The sequence below is a fragment of the Melanostigma gelatinosum genome (genome assembly GCF_949748355.1).
Source record: "Melanostigma gelatinosum genome assembly, chromosome: 22".
Lineage (NCBI taxonomy): Eukaryota > Metazoa > Chordata > Actinopteri > Perciformes > Zoarcidae > Melanostigma > Melanostigma gelatinosum.
Window position 1 is genome coordinate 9,001,790 of NC_136655.1, and position 16,291 is coordinate 9,018,080.

At 43.0% G+C, this 16,291-nt stretch overlaps 1 protein-coding gene across 1 annotated transcript in view; it reads right to left on the reverse strand.

Annotated features, from left to right (window-relative positions):
* Positions 1-16,291, reverse strand: part of ccdc146 (coiled-coil domain containing 146) — a gene marked incomplete at both ends in the record, with an annotated part of 40,995 nt that overhangs the window by 10,999 nt on the left and 13,705 nt on the right. The window contains 16 exons of the mRNA XM_079294876.1: positions 534-762; positions 851-999; positions 1,579-1,654; positions 1,937-2,101; positions 3,030-3,118; positions 3,747-3,914; positions 4,135-4,227; positions 5,733-5,829; positions 6,144-6,233; positions 6,343-6,570; positions 7,340-7,413; positions 7,528-7,621; positions 7,882-7,964; positions 9,798-9,855; positions 11,897-12,112; positions 13,012-13,094. Of these exons, the coding sequence (XP_079151002.1) occupies positions 534-762; positions 851-999; positions 1,579-1,654; positions 1,937-2,101; positions 3,030-3,118; positions 3,747-3,914; positions 4,135-4,227; positions 5,733-5,829; positions 6,144-6,233; positions 6,343-6,570; positions 7,340-7,413; positions 7,528-7,621; positions 7,882-7,964; positions 9,798-9,855; positions 11,897-12,112; positions 13,012-13,094 (1,992 nt within the window). The remainder of the gene's footprint in view (positions 1-533; positions 763-850; positions 1,000-1,578; positions 1,655-1,936; positions 2,102-3,029; positions 3,119-3,746; positions 3,915-4,134; positions 4,228-5,732; positions 5,830-6,143; positions 6,234-6,342; positions 6,571-7,339; positions 7,414-7,527; positions 7,622-7,881; positions 7,965-9,797; positions 9,856-11,896; positions 12,113-13,011; positions 13,095-16,291) is intronic.

A 16,291-nucleotide genomic window follows, 5' to 3' on the forward strand; every position in this document is an offset into this window, starting at 1 on the left:
AAAGTTATTAACACAAGCTGCTACGTGCGATTCTCATCCAATACAATCAAATACCTCGGCGGAGGACCTGCCTCTTGCAACAAAGAAGCAGCACAGAGCTGTTCAGCACCACATGCACCTTTGCTGTAACAAAAGTGACGAGACAGCAGGCTCTTTTCACAGCAGACAACAGTTCAACTACAATGTTCATTCGTGTATTCATTTCCTGTTGGCAAGGACTGAGCGAAAGCACAGACAAAAAGGGGAAGTAGGCATTGGGAGACACCGTCACCGGGACACTGTCATCACAACAGAAATGAATATTAATGTTGATAAGAAACATGTCGGTTACTCATCCTCAGCTATTTTAACCGTTGACCAAGCACTCACACACACACACACACACACCTTTTCCAAGTAATAAGTTTGCCGTTCTGAAAGTTCAGTGGATTTGTTGTTTTTTTGCCTTGGTTTAGTTCCGGCTGTGTATCTGTTGATATCTGTGTATGAATGTGATGGTTTTACGTTGGTATACACACGCACACTTTCCCCACCTCTATCTGCAGCATGGCGATCTCTCCCTCCAACCGTTTGTTGAGGGGCACCTCCTTCTTCTTCAGGTCTATCCGTCTCTTCTCCTCATTAATCTCCAACTGGAAGTCTCTCATCTCCTTTTCCAGGGTCTCCAGTGTCACGTGTCCCTTAGCGATGGCGGCCTGCTGGACGTTGACCTTTTCATAGTAGCCGAATAACACCTCGTCGTGCTCCAGGAGCTGGATGCCACTGTCGGCAACACGCACAAACATGAGTTGACATAATGTAGTTTAGATCCGACAGTTAACATGACATAAGCTCCAAATCGTGACCATACAGAAAATTGCGGCGCTGTATGCCCGTTTCATGATTCTTGTTTATTTCCAGAAGCGCCTGCTCCTGGAGGTTGATGGTTTGTGCGAGTTTCATCAACTCCAGCTGGTTGTCTTCATACTCCTGACTGACCAGACGGTGCTTCCAGGCAACCTAGAAGATAAGGGGGGAAAAAAAAGTTATGTGATGTATGTTTTTCGAGCCAAGCGCTGATGTCGGATTCTTTTGAATTTCATTCTGATCGGTTGAACTTGCACTGCACACATCTGACTCAAAAACTGTTTGAGTCAGAAAAATGGAAAGAAAAACGAGTCCTGAGGCATGTTTTTGCCGTTAAATGCAATGGAAAGCATCCACATGACATTGAAACGACTTCAACAGAAGACAGCAGAAATGTTCACAAACGGTTGTAAACTATAAACCTTTTCATGGCTTACTGTTTTTAAGAGTGTTGTGAAACACCAGGGAAACTGGGTGTGGGGTTTGCCTCCTTAACATTTCTAGAAGGGCTCTTAAATCTTGTTGAAGACTCATTTAAACCAACTCAACAGCAGCTTTGTCTCCATATCTCTGTTCCCCCCCTGGATCACGTTATTCTAACTCAGATATCAATTAGCATAATTAAACTGCCAAATTAGTGAAAGTAGCTTGCGGCAAAGAAGACCCACAGTGTGTTTTGACTGGTCTCGTCTCTGTCTGTGTGTGTGTGTGTGTGTGTGTGTGTGCCTGGACCTTGGAGATTTCATTGTGCAGTTTGTCCCGTATTTTGGAGCTGTTAGAGATCTTCATACGGGCCTTTGTGAGTGATCTGGAATGGACACAAGTAAGCGCGCACACACAAAGATAAATATCAGAAAAAGGACACAGATGTAGCTTCACTGATGATTACCAACAAATGCACGAGTGGAGGAAAGTGCCAGCAACAAACTGTCTTAACAAACTGAACCTTACAACCTTTACAGACACAGCATTTGTTGCGTTGCTATTAAGAGCATTGTATCATGGATTCCGATGGCCTTTTTTCTACATTAGTGGGCATCATTCTACCGGACCAACATCGACCCTCCCTCTGCAAAACACATGTACACACCGGTCCTTGTTGACGGCAATGGTGCGTTGGATCTCGGTCTCATTTTCCATGACTTTAACCTGCTCCGTCAGCTCTGTGACCGTCTGTGAGGCGATCTGCTTCAGTTTGACGTACTTATTCTTCTCATCCGTGACCATGGTGCACAGCTTACAGTACTGTAAAACTCTAAAGGGACAAAACACTGATAAGCAATGAGCTCACTTTTTTATCTGGATTATACAATATCTGGCTCCAATCAAGAGCAGGTTTTTGACATGTTTGTCATTTGCAGTTATGTTTCTTTTGATCATTTGCATTTACATAGCCAGCGACAGCTGTAAAAACACATCGAGTTTATTCTCTTTTTGTAGCATCTTGATATCTACTGGAGGATTTATATCCATAGCATAGTTGTCAGTCTGTGGGGACCGGAAGGTCGCCGGTTCAACCCCGCGTATGGACGATGGACTGGCAGCTGGAGAGGTGCCAGTTTGTCTTAAGTCTCATGCAGGATGACATTTCATTAAATTTCTATTTGCCATTCACGTGAGACATGAGAGTTGTGAACAGTGACTGCTAAGTACCAGAACGTTTGTTTGTCTTACAATGGCAGAGAGAGGAAACACAATATTTAATCATCATCCTGCCTCGTCTGTGCCCGACTAGATGCAGTTTGCAGGGCGGATCCATATCAGACTGTCGTCCGTGGTCGTGAACTAATTGAATGTAGAGGGAGTCGGCTGTTGTACTGGCTGGTGCCAAAATGCATTAGACTGTGCCCGAACACTGAAGTATGACCAATTAGTAAGTTCGGGTTCTTCTAGCCTGACAACATGTGCAGATGTCTGAATTAATTGTGATCCCAGCTGTTGCACGGATCAACAGGAGCCAAACAAATAAACTAGGGATTCAATTATCAGTCACATCACTAGACCGTAGGAATTAAATTCGCTCCCCACACTGATGGCAAACACCATGGAGGATCTCGTACAGTTATAGTTGACACCTCTCCTACGTAGGACTAAGACACACAAACTTTGTGGTCGTTCAGCCGCTTTTTGTGGTCGCTTTTGTGTCCGACTAGGAAATTAGGAGAAAAAAACAACAGTGACACCTGCGCTGCAGCATAGCGTTCAGCTTGTTGTGGTCACTGATGATGAGGTCTTTTTCTCGCAGCTCCTGCTGGATGTGCTGGTTCAGCTGCTGTGGATAGAGTTACACAGGTGCAACCACAGTATCATCACTTCTGTGTGTGTGTGTGTTTACGAGTGTGTGTGCTCACAAACGTCAGCCTTCAAATCTGATTTGTCAGCGTGCATTTTTCAGTAAAGCAGCTTCTACTCCGACACTTTAAGACATAAAACAGCTCAGGTGATAGCTGTGCTGGTTAAGTGTACAGCTCTGTAAGAGGTTTCTGATTTCATCGAGTCATTGTCATTACTGAGGAGATCAACTGTAGTTACCAGTGATACTGTTTCAGAAAAGCAGATAGATTTGATTTCAGCTGACAGGGAGAATAGAGTACCAAAAGCAATTTCAGCCAAAAATTGGCCCCCTTACACTCTTCAATTTCCTCGAACGAAAACTGCCTCGTCTCTCTCTAAATCATTCTGAAATCATCACATTGTAGTGACAGTAATATTGTAAGGGCTGAAATTGTGCTTTTGTCATTTTTGGTCACATTCATGATGAACCTACTTTTCGTTTCTCTTTGATGTGTTTGACACTTTGGGGTGAAATACTCATGCTCAGTGTCTGCGCAGGTTATTCAAAGGCACTAATGATGACATTAAAACCTATTTTACATTATGTGTGTGTGTGTGTATTGCACCTCCGCTCTAAGCAGTTCCCGGTGCTTCTGGCCTCTCTCTTGCACTTTGATCTGTGTCAGACATCTGAGGTTATGGAGTTCTTCTCGGAGGCAGTTCGACTCCCTCAGCAGCCCTTGAATCATCCCATACTGCTGCTTCGTCTGGCTCTCCTCGACACCGACTGATAGCTGGTTGAGAGACACATTTAACATTGTTTTCGGCTGAAAAAAACCCCCCACAATTTGACTGCAATTGAAGAGTTACTGGCAGCAGAATTGGACAGCAAAGTGGGCTGAAAGTCCTTTACTACATGGAAGAAGAAACTTTCTTCTGTGTAAAGTTCGTACCTTTCCCCAAAGGGATTTTACAGCTGCTAATGATAATGCGTCCACCCGCGCACATGCTCACCTGCTTTTTAAAGCTGACATTGAGAGCATCCACCTCTTTCTGGAGCTCCATCCTCTGCTGAACACTGGCCTCTTGTTTGGGAACAGCATCTAACTAGAAGTCGGAATCAAAAGTCTGTTCAAATGTTCAGCGTGCAAACGTACATTGGGTGTATGTCAGACCCTGGTTTTAAGTAAAAAAGATATAAAAATGTGTTATCGCTTGCTCCCCTGGTTGCACGTTAGTCCAATCGACTTTATAAAATGATAAAACTTCAAATCAAATCCCACATTAAACACTGATCGCAAAACAATGAACACTATACATGTATCAGGGTTTCTCTGAGGCCTTTCTGATAGCCGTTGGATCCAGTGACACTCAGCCAATTCAAAATGAACGTCTTTAGGCGTGGCGATTGCCCCGCTCTGCAGGGTTGCCAGGACTCCTGTTGAGTGGTACGAGCGACTCCGCTCCATATTTAAAATGTGCCAGTCCGTAGAAGAGGGAGAAGTTGACTAAATCAGTCTAGGTTCAAAGCTGGGGTAGGCAGTATGTATCTGGCATCATTGGGGGAAAAAAAAATTCCACAATAACCTCTCAGAATATTGTAATTCAAGTGGTCTGAGAGAAAACTCCATTCCAGCATTGGCAACTGCCTACAAATCAGGTCCTATGAAATAGAGAGACGATATCAGCGAAGCGTTTCAGCGATAGAGATTACATGTCGCTCATAGTTTAGCCGCCCTGTGAGCGATGGCCTCAGTACAGTGCAGTAGTTACGGCAAGCATCATTTTCCCTCCATCTCTAATAGGTCATCGTTCTGCATGAGCTCTTTTCTCTTCAATCTCGAAAACGCTTCGCCGATTATTGCAGCTCGATAGTGCCGTGAATCACTGCGTGTCATGTCAAAGGGTTATCTAGCATTACTTTACATCCATATGAGATCTCGTGCAAACTATGCGGAAATATCGCAGCCGTCAGAAAAAACGTGTCAAATATTTGTGGTCCGACGCTGTCGAATCCTCATCTAAACCGCCTTCAAAGACAAATTACTTGTTAGTTATTGCTCATGTGATAGTCGTTATTGATTGGCAGACTTAGTGGAAATGAATGACTCATATTGTTCAACTGCTTTGCTTTCAATATCTCCTCAATGCATGAATTCCCTGATGTGTCATTGTGATTTCCTTTCATATTGTTATGTGCTCGTGATATCTGCTGATGCATTTCCCATGACTCTCGTCCTCTGCTCTTCTTCTCTCTTGTTTCTTTTTAAAAAACTGTGAGCATCAGTAAAATTACAGGAAGCTCAAGAAATAATTTTTTTTTTTAAATGCTTCTGGTGTAACACAGATTTAATGTGCTGATTTACTGGCGCCCACACCTGCGTTTCAGCCTTTTTTTTTTTGAAAGTCAACTTTCCAAACTAGTTGCCAAAACCAGTAAAACATAATGCTTCAACCCATGAAGAGTGCGTTTTAACATTGTGAGGTCTACTGGTACATTGAGAAGCTGCATGTACAAAAATGTATTTCTGGGAAAATAACAGACACCTTCACATGCTCCAAAATACCAGACTACTCATGAATGTTTTCTTCCATATGGACTCATTGGTCACCTGTGTCTGTAACTCATGGTCGATCGACTGCGTGTGCTGTAGCTGCTCAGCGGCCATGGTCAACGCGTGCTCCGTCCTCTTGAGGGCTTGCAACTGCCTGATGTGAGACACACAGGCACATTTTAAACATGTATTATTTGAACAAGGCTGTGACTCCTTCAAAAAGGAGGAGAAGCTCAAAGTTTGGCTCATTATATACACATATTAATATATAGAAACATTCCATGTACGGACTGAAGAGTTCAGCCACACTGTGGAAATTAAAACCACAAGCTCTTTGACTGAATATCAAATACATGTTAAAAAACACATATTTACTGTTTAATTTACAGTGTGTACTTATTGAGGTGTCTTGTTATTCGTGGACTCATTTACTTGTGCGATGGAACTCAGTTTGACGTCACTCTGTACCTATTTTTCTCCCTGAGCTGCACAGATTGGCTCTCATACAGGTGCTTCCTGTCGCACATGATGCTCTGCAACTTCATTTCCAGGATTCCTCTGGTGGTGAAAGCACAACGACATGCATGAGCACGCACAGCCAAAGCCTCTCTTCCAACTTCTGAAGCTCTCGCCTCGACTGTGACTGCACCGTGTGAGAAGTTGCTACCTGTTGCCCATGAGTTCAGCCTCGTCCTCCCCGTTGACCTCCCGCTCTTTCAGCCGCTGTCGGCACTCCTTCTGACGGGCACCTACTTGGGCCCTGAGACCCTCCAGCTCCCCGTTCAACTCCGCCTTCTTCAACCGCAGAGAGCGGTTACGCCCGTCCGCCTCCTTCACATGCTGCTCCATTACTGATGCCTCTGTATTTAGCGCTTCCATCTTCTTCATTGCAGATCTAATGTGTTTAGGAGGGTGATAGGACAAGTGTAAGACCAAGAGAAGAACATCTTCACTTGCACTGTAGGAGTGCATGACTTATGAAAGAACAGCTTGTGTGTATCCTCCATCTTTTTACATACACACCACAAGTACCACTGCATCACTTGCAAGCAAAATATGAATTTGAAATGAACATAAAAGAGACTGCAGTGTGCCAGTGGAACCATTCTCTGGCGACGAAGGGGCTTTTGAATGCAGCTAAACTTGAATACAACAACGAATGATGTCTGATGTCATGCGTTTTTAAATTAGAGGGATTGAAACCTTTAAATTCTTGAGAAGAATTTGACTGTAACAGTGCACCTTTTTTTCAGTTCCTCACATGGACTGAAACACACTGCGCATCAAAAAGGTTGTGACTGAAATAGATATGTTAGCGGGAGGAAACCGAACAAGTATTAACCTGGGAGAAGCGATGCATCGTGCAGAAAAATAAGTGAAGAAACTTTGTTTAATCTGTTCCTTATCAGGCCCAACCAAAAGTTTACACTGAGCGAAAACACTTGCGAGTGGAAAAGTACAGGTCTTTCATGTGGAGGAGACGAAGATGAAGGGAAGGAGGTAGATTACAGAATTTGAGCCAACGGGGAGTGACTTAATTTTCGAAATATGTCTCTGCTGTCTTTTCTTCCCAGTGTTGTCTGACTGAAGCGCCTTTACTGGCTCATTTTTATTGCTGGTGTTTAAAAACGTATGAAGAATATCAAGGGGCTACATGTACTTACTCCTTCTTGGAGCGTTTCCTCTCGATCTCCCTAAAAACCTGGTCAGGGATGCCGATGAGCCGGGCTTTCTCAGCCTTATTAGAGACAAACACACACACGAAGATAAGAAAGCAACATATTTGTTATTTCATTGAGGGTATGTGCTGTAAACTATGTCCACCAACACACACACAGTATCAAACACAGACCTCTTTGAGCTCTATGATCTCCGTCTTGTCTTCCAGCTCCTTCTGTTCTTTCAATATCTGCATTTCATTGGTTTCCACATCTTCCGTCAGACGTCTGTGCGTGGAGTGAGGGCAAGATGCACACAAAAAGAACCCGAATTATCTGAAGAATTCTGATGAACAACCACTTAAAAAAAAAAATTGTTAAAATGGACAATATGAGCACACTGAATGAAACGTAAAAAAAGATGGACGCACAAAAACACAACGTTATGAAGAGCTCCACAGAGTGAATATGAACACCTGTATCAATCTGCAGGGCAAGCGTGAGCGAACTGCATGCGCGCTTCTCTGAACAGCAGCAAGGGAAAATACCTGACTTCCAGTTGTCTCTGGTAAACCTCTTTCTTCAGATCCTCATATTTGTCTCGCAGGCTCTTTGTTCTGCTCTCCAGCTCCTGGAGGACCCAGCAGCAGCATGAGCATTAGGTCACATACCAAGTAGTTCAGGGCTATGATGACAATTTAATTGAGCTCAGGCTACATACCATTTGAGTTTTCTCTCAGAGCCAGCTCTAACAGCTACAGTCAAGTCTTCTGATGTTTCAGTTGTAAATCTCATTTCCAGTGCTGTGACTAATTCTAGTTTGATGAAAACATGAGCATGAACTAAACCAGCTGTTTTTAATTCAACTTAATAAATAGAATGCACTTTAAAGCTAGTTTGTGGTTTTTCTCCAGGAACTAAAAACAATTAGAAATGTATGCGAGGACTCTGTAATGAAACGCATAGTTTATTAATCGTGTTTGTGTCATATAATTAATATCACACTTAATGATGAAGGCCCTTAATAGCATATTGTTTCAATGACAATGGGGGAAAAGGGACTCTTTACGCCAGAATAAATGGCCCGAACTGCTCTGGTAAAGGCAGCAGCTTCTGCGGTTCAAATAAACAGAAGAAGACGTCGCATTTGACGGCACGATTCTGATGTTGATACATTTTGAGAATTGCTCATGAGTCCTGGCGCTGTGCGTGCCCGCAGTGGTAATGCGATGCTTTTGCCCACTCGATAAGTCATTCTGAGCAGTCAAAATGCTGCAACTGTTTTCATTGCAATACTGGCGCCCGAGAGAGGAGAAAACCAGCTTGTAAATTCTCTTTTTCGAAGCCCTTCTTCTCTTACTGCAAGTATCAACATGGGCGTGTCCGTCTTCTCCCCCCACCCTAGTTTTGTCCCTTGAAGGTTACTAACCAGGGGGCACTGTAGTTTTTAAAAACACAATGGGAAAGATACCATCCAGAGGCATGAAGGCAGAATTGTAACACATTTGAATTGTTTTGTTGATGTGATCAGTAATTAAACAGTAGTTGCACGACATTTGAACCCCCAAAAGCATTAAAAATCCAAAAGTTAATTAAAGCTGCGGAATTGATTCAACGAGCCAAAGGCGTAGGTCTCGGGGTCCACCTCCAGGAAATTCAGATTTTGAGCCTTCTTTTGTCATTAGCGGCAGAGGCAACATTATTTTAATGACGTTTGATGATTGTAGAGTTGTGAATGCTCCTGAGACTAACCCTAAGTGTCTCATGTTAGTCTTCTTGTTTTAGTGCTGGTGATTAAACAGCTATACTGTCCATGCTCAAACTGCACTGCATCGGGGTAGACTTCTGACGAACTAAATAATAAACGTAATACAGTATTAATATGCCCCGCAGCATACAGAGCATGCATCGAGAAGATACTGGGGTTCCAGTATGACGTGCGAATGTAAAAACCCTTACATTTGTTCATTTGAACACAATACTCAGATAATCATGACTATTATACGACAGTGTGAGTATTTTGACATTGCATTCTTTGTGTTGATTGGGAGCAGATAGTTATACTGGAAGAGACTGTGCTATCAGCAACTGTCCAAACACCAGCCCATTTTTGGCTCCGACAGCTGTATGTTGTTCTGCATTTGTGGACGATTACCGGCCTTTAAGAATTTAATTTCTTAGTTCTCAAAAAAAGCAAAAGTTAAAAACCGCTCCCGAGCTGTAACAGGGATTCAAACTCTTATAACTTGTATGCCATCATTTTGTGGGAATTGGAGATTGTAAAATAAAATCTTTCAGCTTCCAATGGCTCCAAAAAAAAGCAAATGGCAAGTCCTCATATCGAGGGATTAAGCCTGGATGGAGGCTTAAAGTAAAACTCATATCTATCCTCCCTGAAGACCGTTGTTGCAGTAGTAATCCACGCCTCTGAAACTACACCTGGACGGTGCAATGATGAACTTACAGCAGGTTTCGGCTGAATCTCATTCTCTTTCTCCAGATACCGCTTCTCTCCCCAGAGACTGCATAGGAGGTGAGGTGAGGTGGAGAGGAAGTGAATTGGGGGGGGGGGGGGGGGGGGGAAGTGTTATGAAGATAAACAAACAGCATGTTTCAGTTCCTGGTTCAACAGAAAGAGGAATGTAATGAGAGGAACGGGTATTTACATTTTCTTTTTTTAAATACACAGATGTGCAGTTTCCAGTCATGCTTAATTCCTCTTAATTGAAAGAGAAAACATGAAAAAAAAGCGAATGAAGCCGTAGCTGTCAAAACTTGTGTTGCTTTGAAACCTTTCAACTATTAGTGAGTGAATAATAGATACAAATACATGCCATTCCTTGGACACACATAATGTATAAAAGAGCCAGTATATACGCACGCTTTCTCATCCACAAACACAAGGAATCATAAATGAAGTACCCCACGTCGTATAAATGTGCGTATAAAAACATAATTCCTTTGAATTTTTCATCACCCTGAGGCAGACGCTTTTTGAGCAGTTGATTAAAGTTTGCATGAAATTATTTCGAGTCAGCTCTGTCATTGTAAAATAAACCTTCCAATAGCACATAGTGTACAGCCGCACCTTTCACAAAGCAAATGATATTAATCTTCCTGACACGTTGATGTATTGGATGTTAACTGATATACAGAGAAAGCTGCATGAATGCTAAAATGTGTGACTGGAAAAAAAGAAAGAAAAAGTGCTGAATTCCTGTGTGTCTGTTTGGCTAAAGATAAAGGACGCATAGATTTTAAAAAGGCATATTTGTGTGGTGAACATCTGCCTGTCATATGCAGACCGCTGGCCATTTGGACAAGAGAGGAGAAAAAGGGAAAAAAAAAAGAAAAGTCTGGAAGGAGGTCGGACTGGAGGGGATGAAAGACAGCGCAGAGAGAGAGAAGAAGAAGAGAGGATGAGAGGACAAGAGAGCTCACCACCAAACACTGTCACAAATAATATGCACACTCAATATCCACGGTGGTTGTACTTCAATGCAAATTTCAACAGCTTTCCGTGCTACACTGAGGCTGATACTTGATGTCATTGCATTGCCAACCCTTCAACTGACATTTCAACTGCTTACATAGTGTACAGTTCAACTACTTTCATTTCAAACATACAAACCGACATGAAACTCGACTTCCTACAGGCCATAGAAACTTGACTATTGCCCGGAATTTCAGTTGCCTTCATCATTTACAGTTCAACTGACATTTTAATCCAAGGAGGAAAAATTCCACGATGACATATGCAACCTGTAACGAGGGGTCAGGTGTCGCCGTTGCTTTGTTTTCAAGGATCAGAAACCAAAATGTTTGGGAGCCACTTGTCTGTGTTACCATGTTGCTTAGCAATGTTCCAGTAACCTCCATTTGGCCCTTGAAAAGCAGAGTTTGTGCCCAGAAAAGCGGGAGATCCTCGAGTGAGTGTTATTTTTCTATTTCTGTGGGTGTGTGTTTGACCCGTTGAACGCACTGATAGCGGTGTTGAGTGAGTTGTGGAAAGGAAAAGAGAAACCTGCAGCAGAAAACAGGAAAATTGGTTGCGAAGAGAAAAGAGACTCGTGGGAGCGGAGGGAAAGGATTAGAAGAGAGGAACAGTAACAGACTCCAGGACTGACGCCAACAAAACTAACCAGGGCGGAGTTAAAGGCAAGTTACACCCAGAGCAAAGATAAAAATCCACTCAAACCTGCTGTTCGTACCGTGAACATCACGCTTTCCCCATCACGTAAACACTGGAACAAAAACTACGTTCACGGTATCGGCAATAAAATACTCAACAGTAACAGAACTTTTTCTTCTTATGACAATGAAAAATTTCAGCGGCACAGAAAAAAATACTGTAGGCTAAGCAAAACACACACACACACACACACACACACACACACAGTACCAACCCAAACAGTGTGTGTCCGTGTGTGTGTGTTTCCAAGCATGCATATGGCCTCCTACTGTACAGAAACTTCTTTTCACCACACACCAATTTCACTTCTGTGTTTTGTCCTTACTCTCCTCTCCTCTCCTATCTACATATAATGTACACACACAGCTCACCATTTCAGCTGGTACCGTGTCTTGCACTCTCTGTCCTCAGAAGCTTTCAGTTCATTGTATGCCTGGAGGAGTTGTTGCCTCAGTTCATTGACTTCACTTTCAGGCTCCACAGAGGCGCCCTCCTCCTCTGTTCTCTCCACCTCCGCCTGCAGCCTCTCCAGCTCAGCACGACACCTCTTTGCCTCTCCCAAAAGGTGCATCTCAGAATCCTGGGTACTACGGGATGAAACCCTGATTTTAGTGCAGTATACAGATACCATTTCCTAACTGCGGTCCGACAGTAGCAAACAAGATTAAAACAGCAGACTTATGTAATTATTTCTACATGACAGTGCCCTCTGTTATCACACGTTTTCATGTCATATTAAAAATCACTATTCTCTGGATCTTCAGGAGAAACAAACCACTGAATATAAAATAAATCCATATTAACATCAGTTAAACGGCATATAAGAACAAATAATCATATCAGCCTGAACTCTCGTCTAATTCAGATTTTTCACAAAAGCTGTGGTACAATACACACACAGACAAACATATAGAGGCCGCTGATTTCCCCGATAGACTTTTTAGTACTGAGCCAATTAGATGTGCTGTAAAAAAAATACTTGTGATGTGTTGTTTCCACGAGAAATTGGGGTCTCACAAGTTAATTTCACTTCATTTGTTATGTGCCTTGGTGGCAATTTTGAGAATCAGTGTTCCATTAAGGATTTGACGAAGCTCAAAAAGCAGTACGTTTTTTGTTCGACTCTCGGCCTACTGCCGTCAGTTGTGGTGGTTAACACTGCCTCAGATGCATCCTTGCTTTCACCTCTTGGCTCACATTCGATAGTCGGGCTCCACTAAGTGAGTGAGAAGCGACCCCAATCAAAATGTCTCTCCAGAAGCCGGTGGCTTGTCACAGATGCTACTCCCACACTTTCTCAACAGTAAACGAGTACAGCACAACTAGATCTGATAATGCAGTTCTCTTCAAGGACACTTCAGTTGGCTGTCGCAAGATTTCAACTTCTCCACCGTGCTGTATTCTCAGCATCTTTGCAGTCGTAACGCACCTCCAAAGTATGACACACACACACACACAACAAACTTGTTTTAACATGAAAACATACCTCTTCAGAGTGTCTTGGAGGAGCCTGTAGCTGGATTTCAGTTTGGCTACTTTGGTCTGGCTGATTTTGCCCAACGACAACAACTGAGGGGTACAAAAACAGAAATATTACAATTCATTCGACATGAAAAACAGTTCGTAAAGAAGAATTAGCAGGGAGTATGCAATACGATTGATTATTTATGGTTGATAGTGTGTTACCAACGTTTCTAAATCTTCCCGCTGCAATAGATTTGTGGCTTTTTTTTTTGAACAGATCATCCACATCAGAACAGTCCGGCTCCAGCCAGACATTACAGCAGTCCTAAACAGTTTGGCTTCATTCAGCTAGGTTGGAAACACATCTTCCTGCATGGGTGTGCCAGCTCAGGTTGCACCATTTCAAAGTCTTTGATCTGACCCCAGAGCTGCCTGCATAAAAGCTAAGATATTAATACAACATCACATTCTCTGGGCAGCTCTCTGTTTTTTTGTCTGCACAGAATATGCAATAGGACGATATTGCTTTTAACCGGATACAATTCTGACCAGTAAGCACTTTCGTAATATTGTTTTCGGGAGAAAATTAAGTTCCAGAAGTTGAAAACTAAATTACTAGACTCAAAAAAAAGTTTAAAATTTCACAACAGTCAGACCTTTTTTTTTTTACACAAACGTTGCTTTATTTCTGTTGCGATGTGCTCAAACTTCAGTTACGTCGTAAGAATATCTCGCCGGGCAGCTATCAGACCAACTGCCTGATGTCTGTGAAGAGGATTTGACCCAAGTTGGGCTGAATGAACCTTTAATCATCGCGGCAGACATCACACTCATCAGAACACCAGATCACAATCTGTATGAAAAACAAAACCCCCCCGACTATCTGCAATCTCCAAAAAGGAGAAGAGAAATCATTGCGAACGGTCCACGCTTAACGATAAGTAACCACAGTTCTTTAGATTACAGGTCCCATTAGGCCCGGGGGGGTTTTTAAAAGTTGATAGGAAAGGACACACAGCTGTGAAACCAAAACACAGCAAAGAGAAAAGGTACAAAAAAGAGAAAATGATCACAGAGAATATCTCTCTCTGTGGCAACGTAGTTGTGTGTGTCAACAGTGATAGAAACGGTGTTGTTGCCTCTTATCTTCAGAGCCAGGTTGGTAGAATGGGGGAGAAATGAGGGATAGCCTCGTCTGTATCAAAGAGCTGCAGAACTGAGCATATCTCAGGTCAGACTGTGTAGCAGGTAATCTAACGGCAATGAACACACACACACACACACACACACACGCACACACGCACACACGCACACACGGATAACTCAGCCAGACTTCAAACATTTAGGGATAGCCGATAATGTTTTCAGATTCATTTAATTATTTTGTTTGTCAAACGTTCTAACAAGTGGCCGGCCACGTTCCAAGGGCTGAAAGGACGGAGATACTGTTGTGAATGATGCAGATTAGGGCTCTCGTTAATATGATTTACTCAGATGTTTTTTTTTCCCTCCAGTCAGTTTCGCATTAGCGGTCGCCCGCAAGGCCACCACAAGCAAAAACACCTGACAAGTATTACACGATCTGTGTGTCAAAACATCTGACGTGTGCGGTTAGATCTCTCACTCTTGCGTCTTGAAATGGTACAAGTGGGTCATCTGGTCCGGATTGAGGTCATGCACTGCAACTTGTGGTGCAATCTAACATTAGGTCTTTGAGAAAGCACGTTACGGGAACGGGCGGAAACTGAATATGAGGCCGAATGACTCATCAAATATGTTGTGTTTTCATGCAACGTAGAGGACACACCAGCGGTTGCGACAGAGATCCTGGCCATACACCGGGCATTTATCCGAGGGAAGCAGCCTGAAGCGGTTTCGGGCAGCCTCTCTAATTACGCTGCCAAGACTTATCTTCAGCAGTAGCCTATATTTTATTGAGGGGCTGCATAAGGCTCACATGTGGTAGACCATCTTTGAAGTGCGATCGAGGCAAACACTGGAAGATATGTATGCAGGCACACGTGGACACGCATACCTGTCCATCTACTCCTCCCCCCAAGCATGTGATCTGTACTGCAGAGTGGCAATAAACCTTCCAGTAAAATAGAGTGTGTGGTGCTGCAGGTATGTGAAGTGTATGACAAAAACAACCTGTGGGCTTTAATACTCCGCATCAGGGGGGAAACTTATGTCCAGTGAGGCACAGCAGTGGATTCACTGTGTGATGGAGAGGGTCCATCATCCCGCTCTGTGTGTAGCTCTACCTTCATGTCTTTATATTGGCAGTTTGAACTGGAATCGAGCCTGCAGCTTGATTGAATGTCTTTGTTAGAAGAGGTTTCGTGCTGTAATATTTTCCTTTCTGACGAGTCCCCCCCCCCCCCCATCAGGGCTGAGAGCCACTTCGGGAGATGAAGTCAATTATCCGAAACTGTGCCACTCCTCTAGAAATATGATATGGGCATGAGACATCCAAAGAGATGTCCAGAAAGAAAATCCAATTCCAGGAATCACATAAAGTACTGGAACAATAGCCATGTCCCAAAAACAAATAATCAGTGCCAAGTTATGGATTTTTACTCCAAAGTCGGGCAACATCCAGACTGTAAAAGTCACTGAGGATCCAAAATGAATCGTTCACTACACAGAACAAACTATTTGAAGAGCTTGTGTTGCTTAATAACGTATTTCAGATGCTCAATGAAATTGCCTTAGGTATGAATAATGTTTGTGGGAGAGGATGACTTCAATTAAGTCTAAAAACCACCAAAAATGACCACAGAACCACAGCCTCACTAAAGCCAAAAACAAGTATTGTTCATTCATGATTCTTTATTATCCGTTCCGTCAATGGGGACATCGCAGCAATTCACAGTTTGAATAAATGCTCCTCCCGTTGGTAAACGTGACCCATTGTGTAACTTTACACACCAGCGGGGGGGGCCACAGAATGGAGCGGCGAGGACAAGGAGATGCGGTCCAAACCTGCCTGTCAGCCTACATCTGCCATGTTGTGTCTTTGAGCAAGGCACTTTCTGTAAAATAACAATTCTATCGTCCAGTTTTGTGGATATGCATGTATAATAAGTGAAAGAAGAATTGTCATGTGTGGAAAATGACATTTTGAAGGATATCCTGGGCATGTTATCTAAAATGCATACAACAGTATAAACCCCTTTGATGCATGACACCCCCCCTCTCTCTTGTCTTCAGTTTAACTATCATAAAGGCAAAAAAAACAAAAACATATCTCATTTGAAGGAGGTCCTGAGACATTTCTGATGTTTTGTGCATTGTAACAA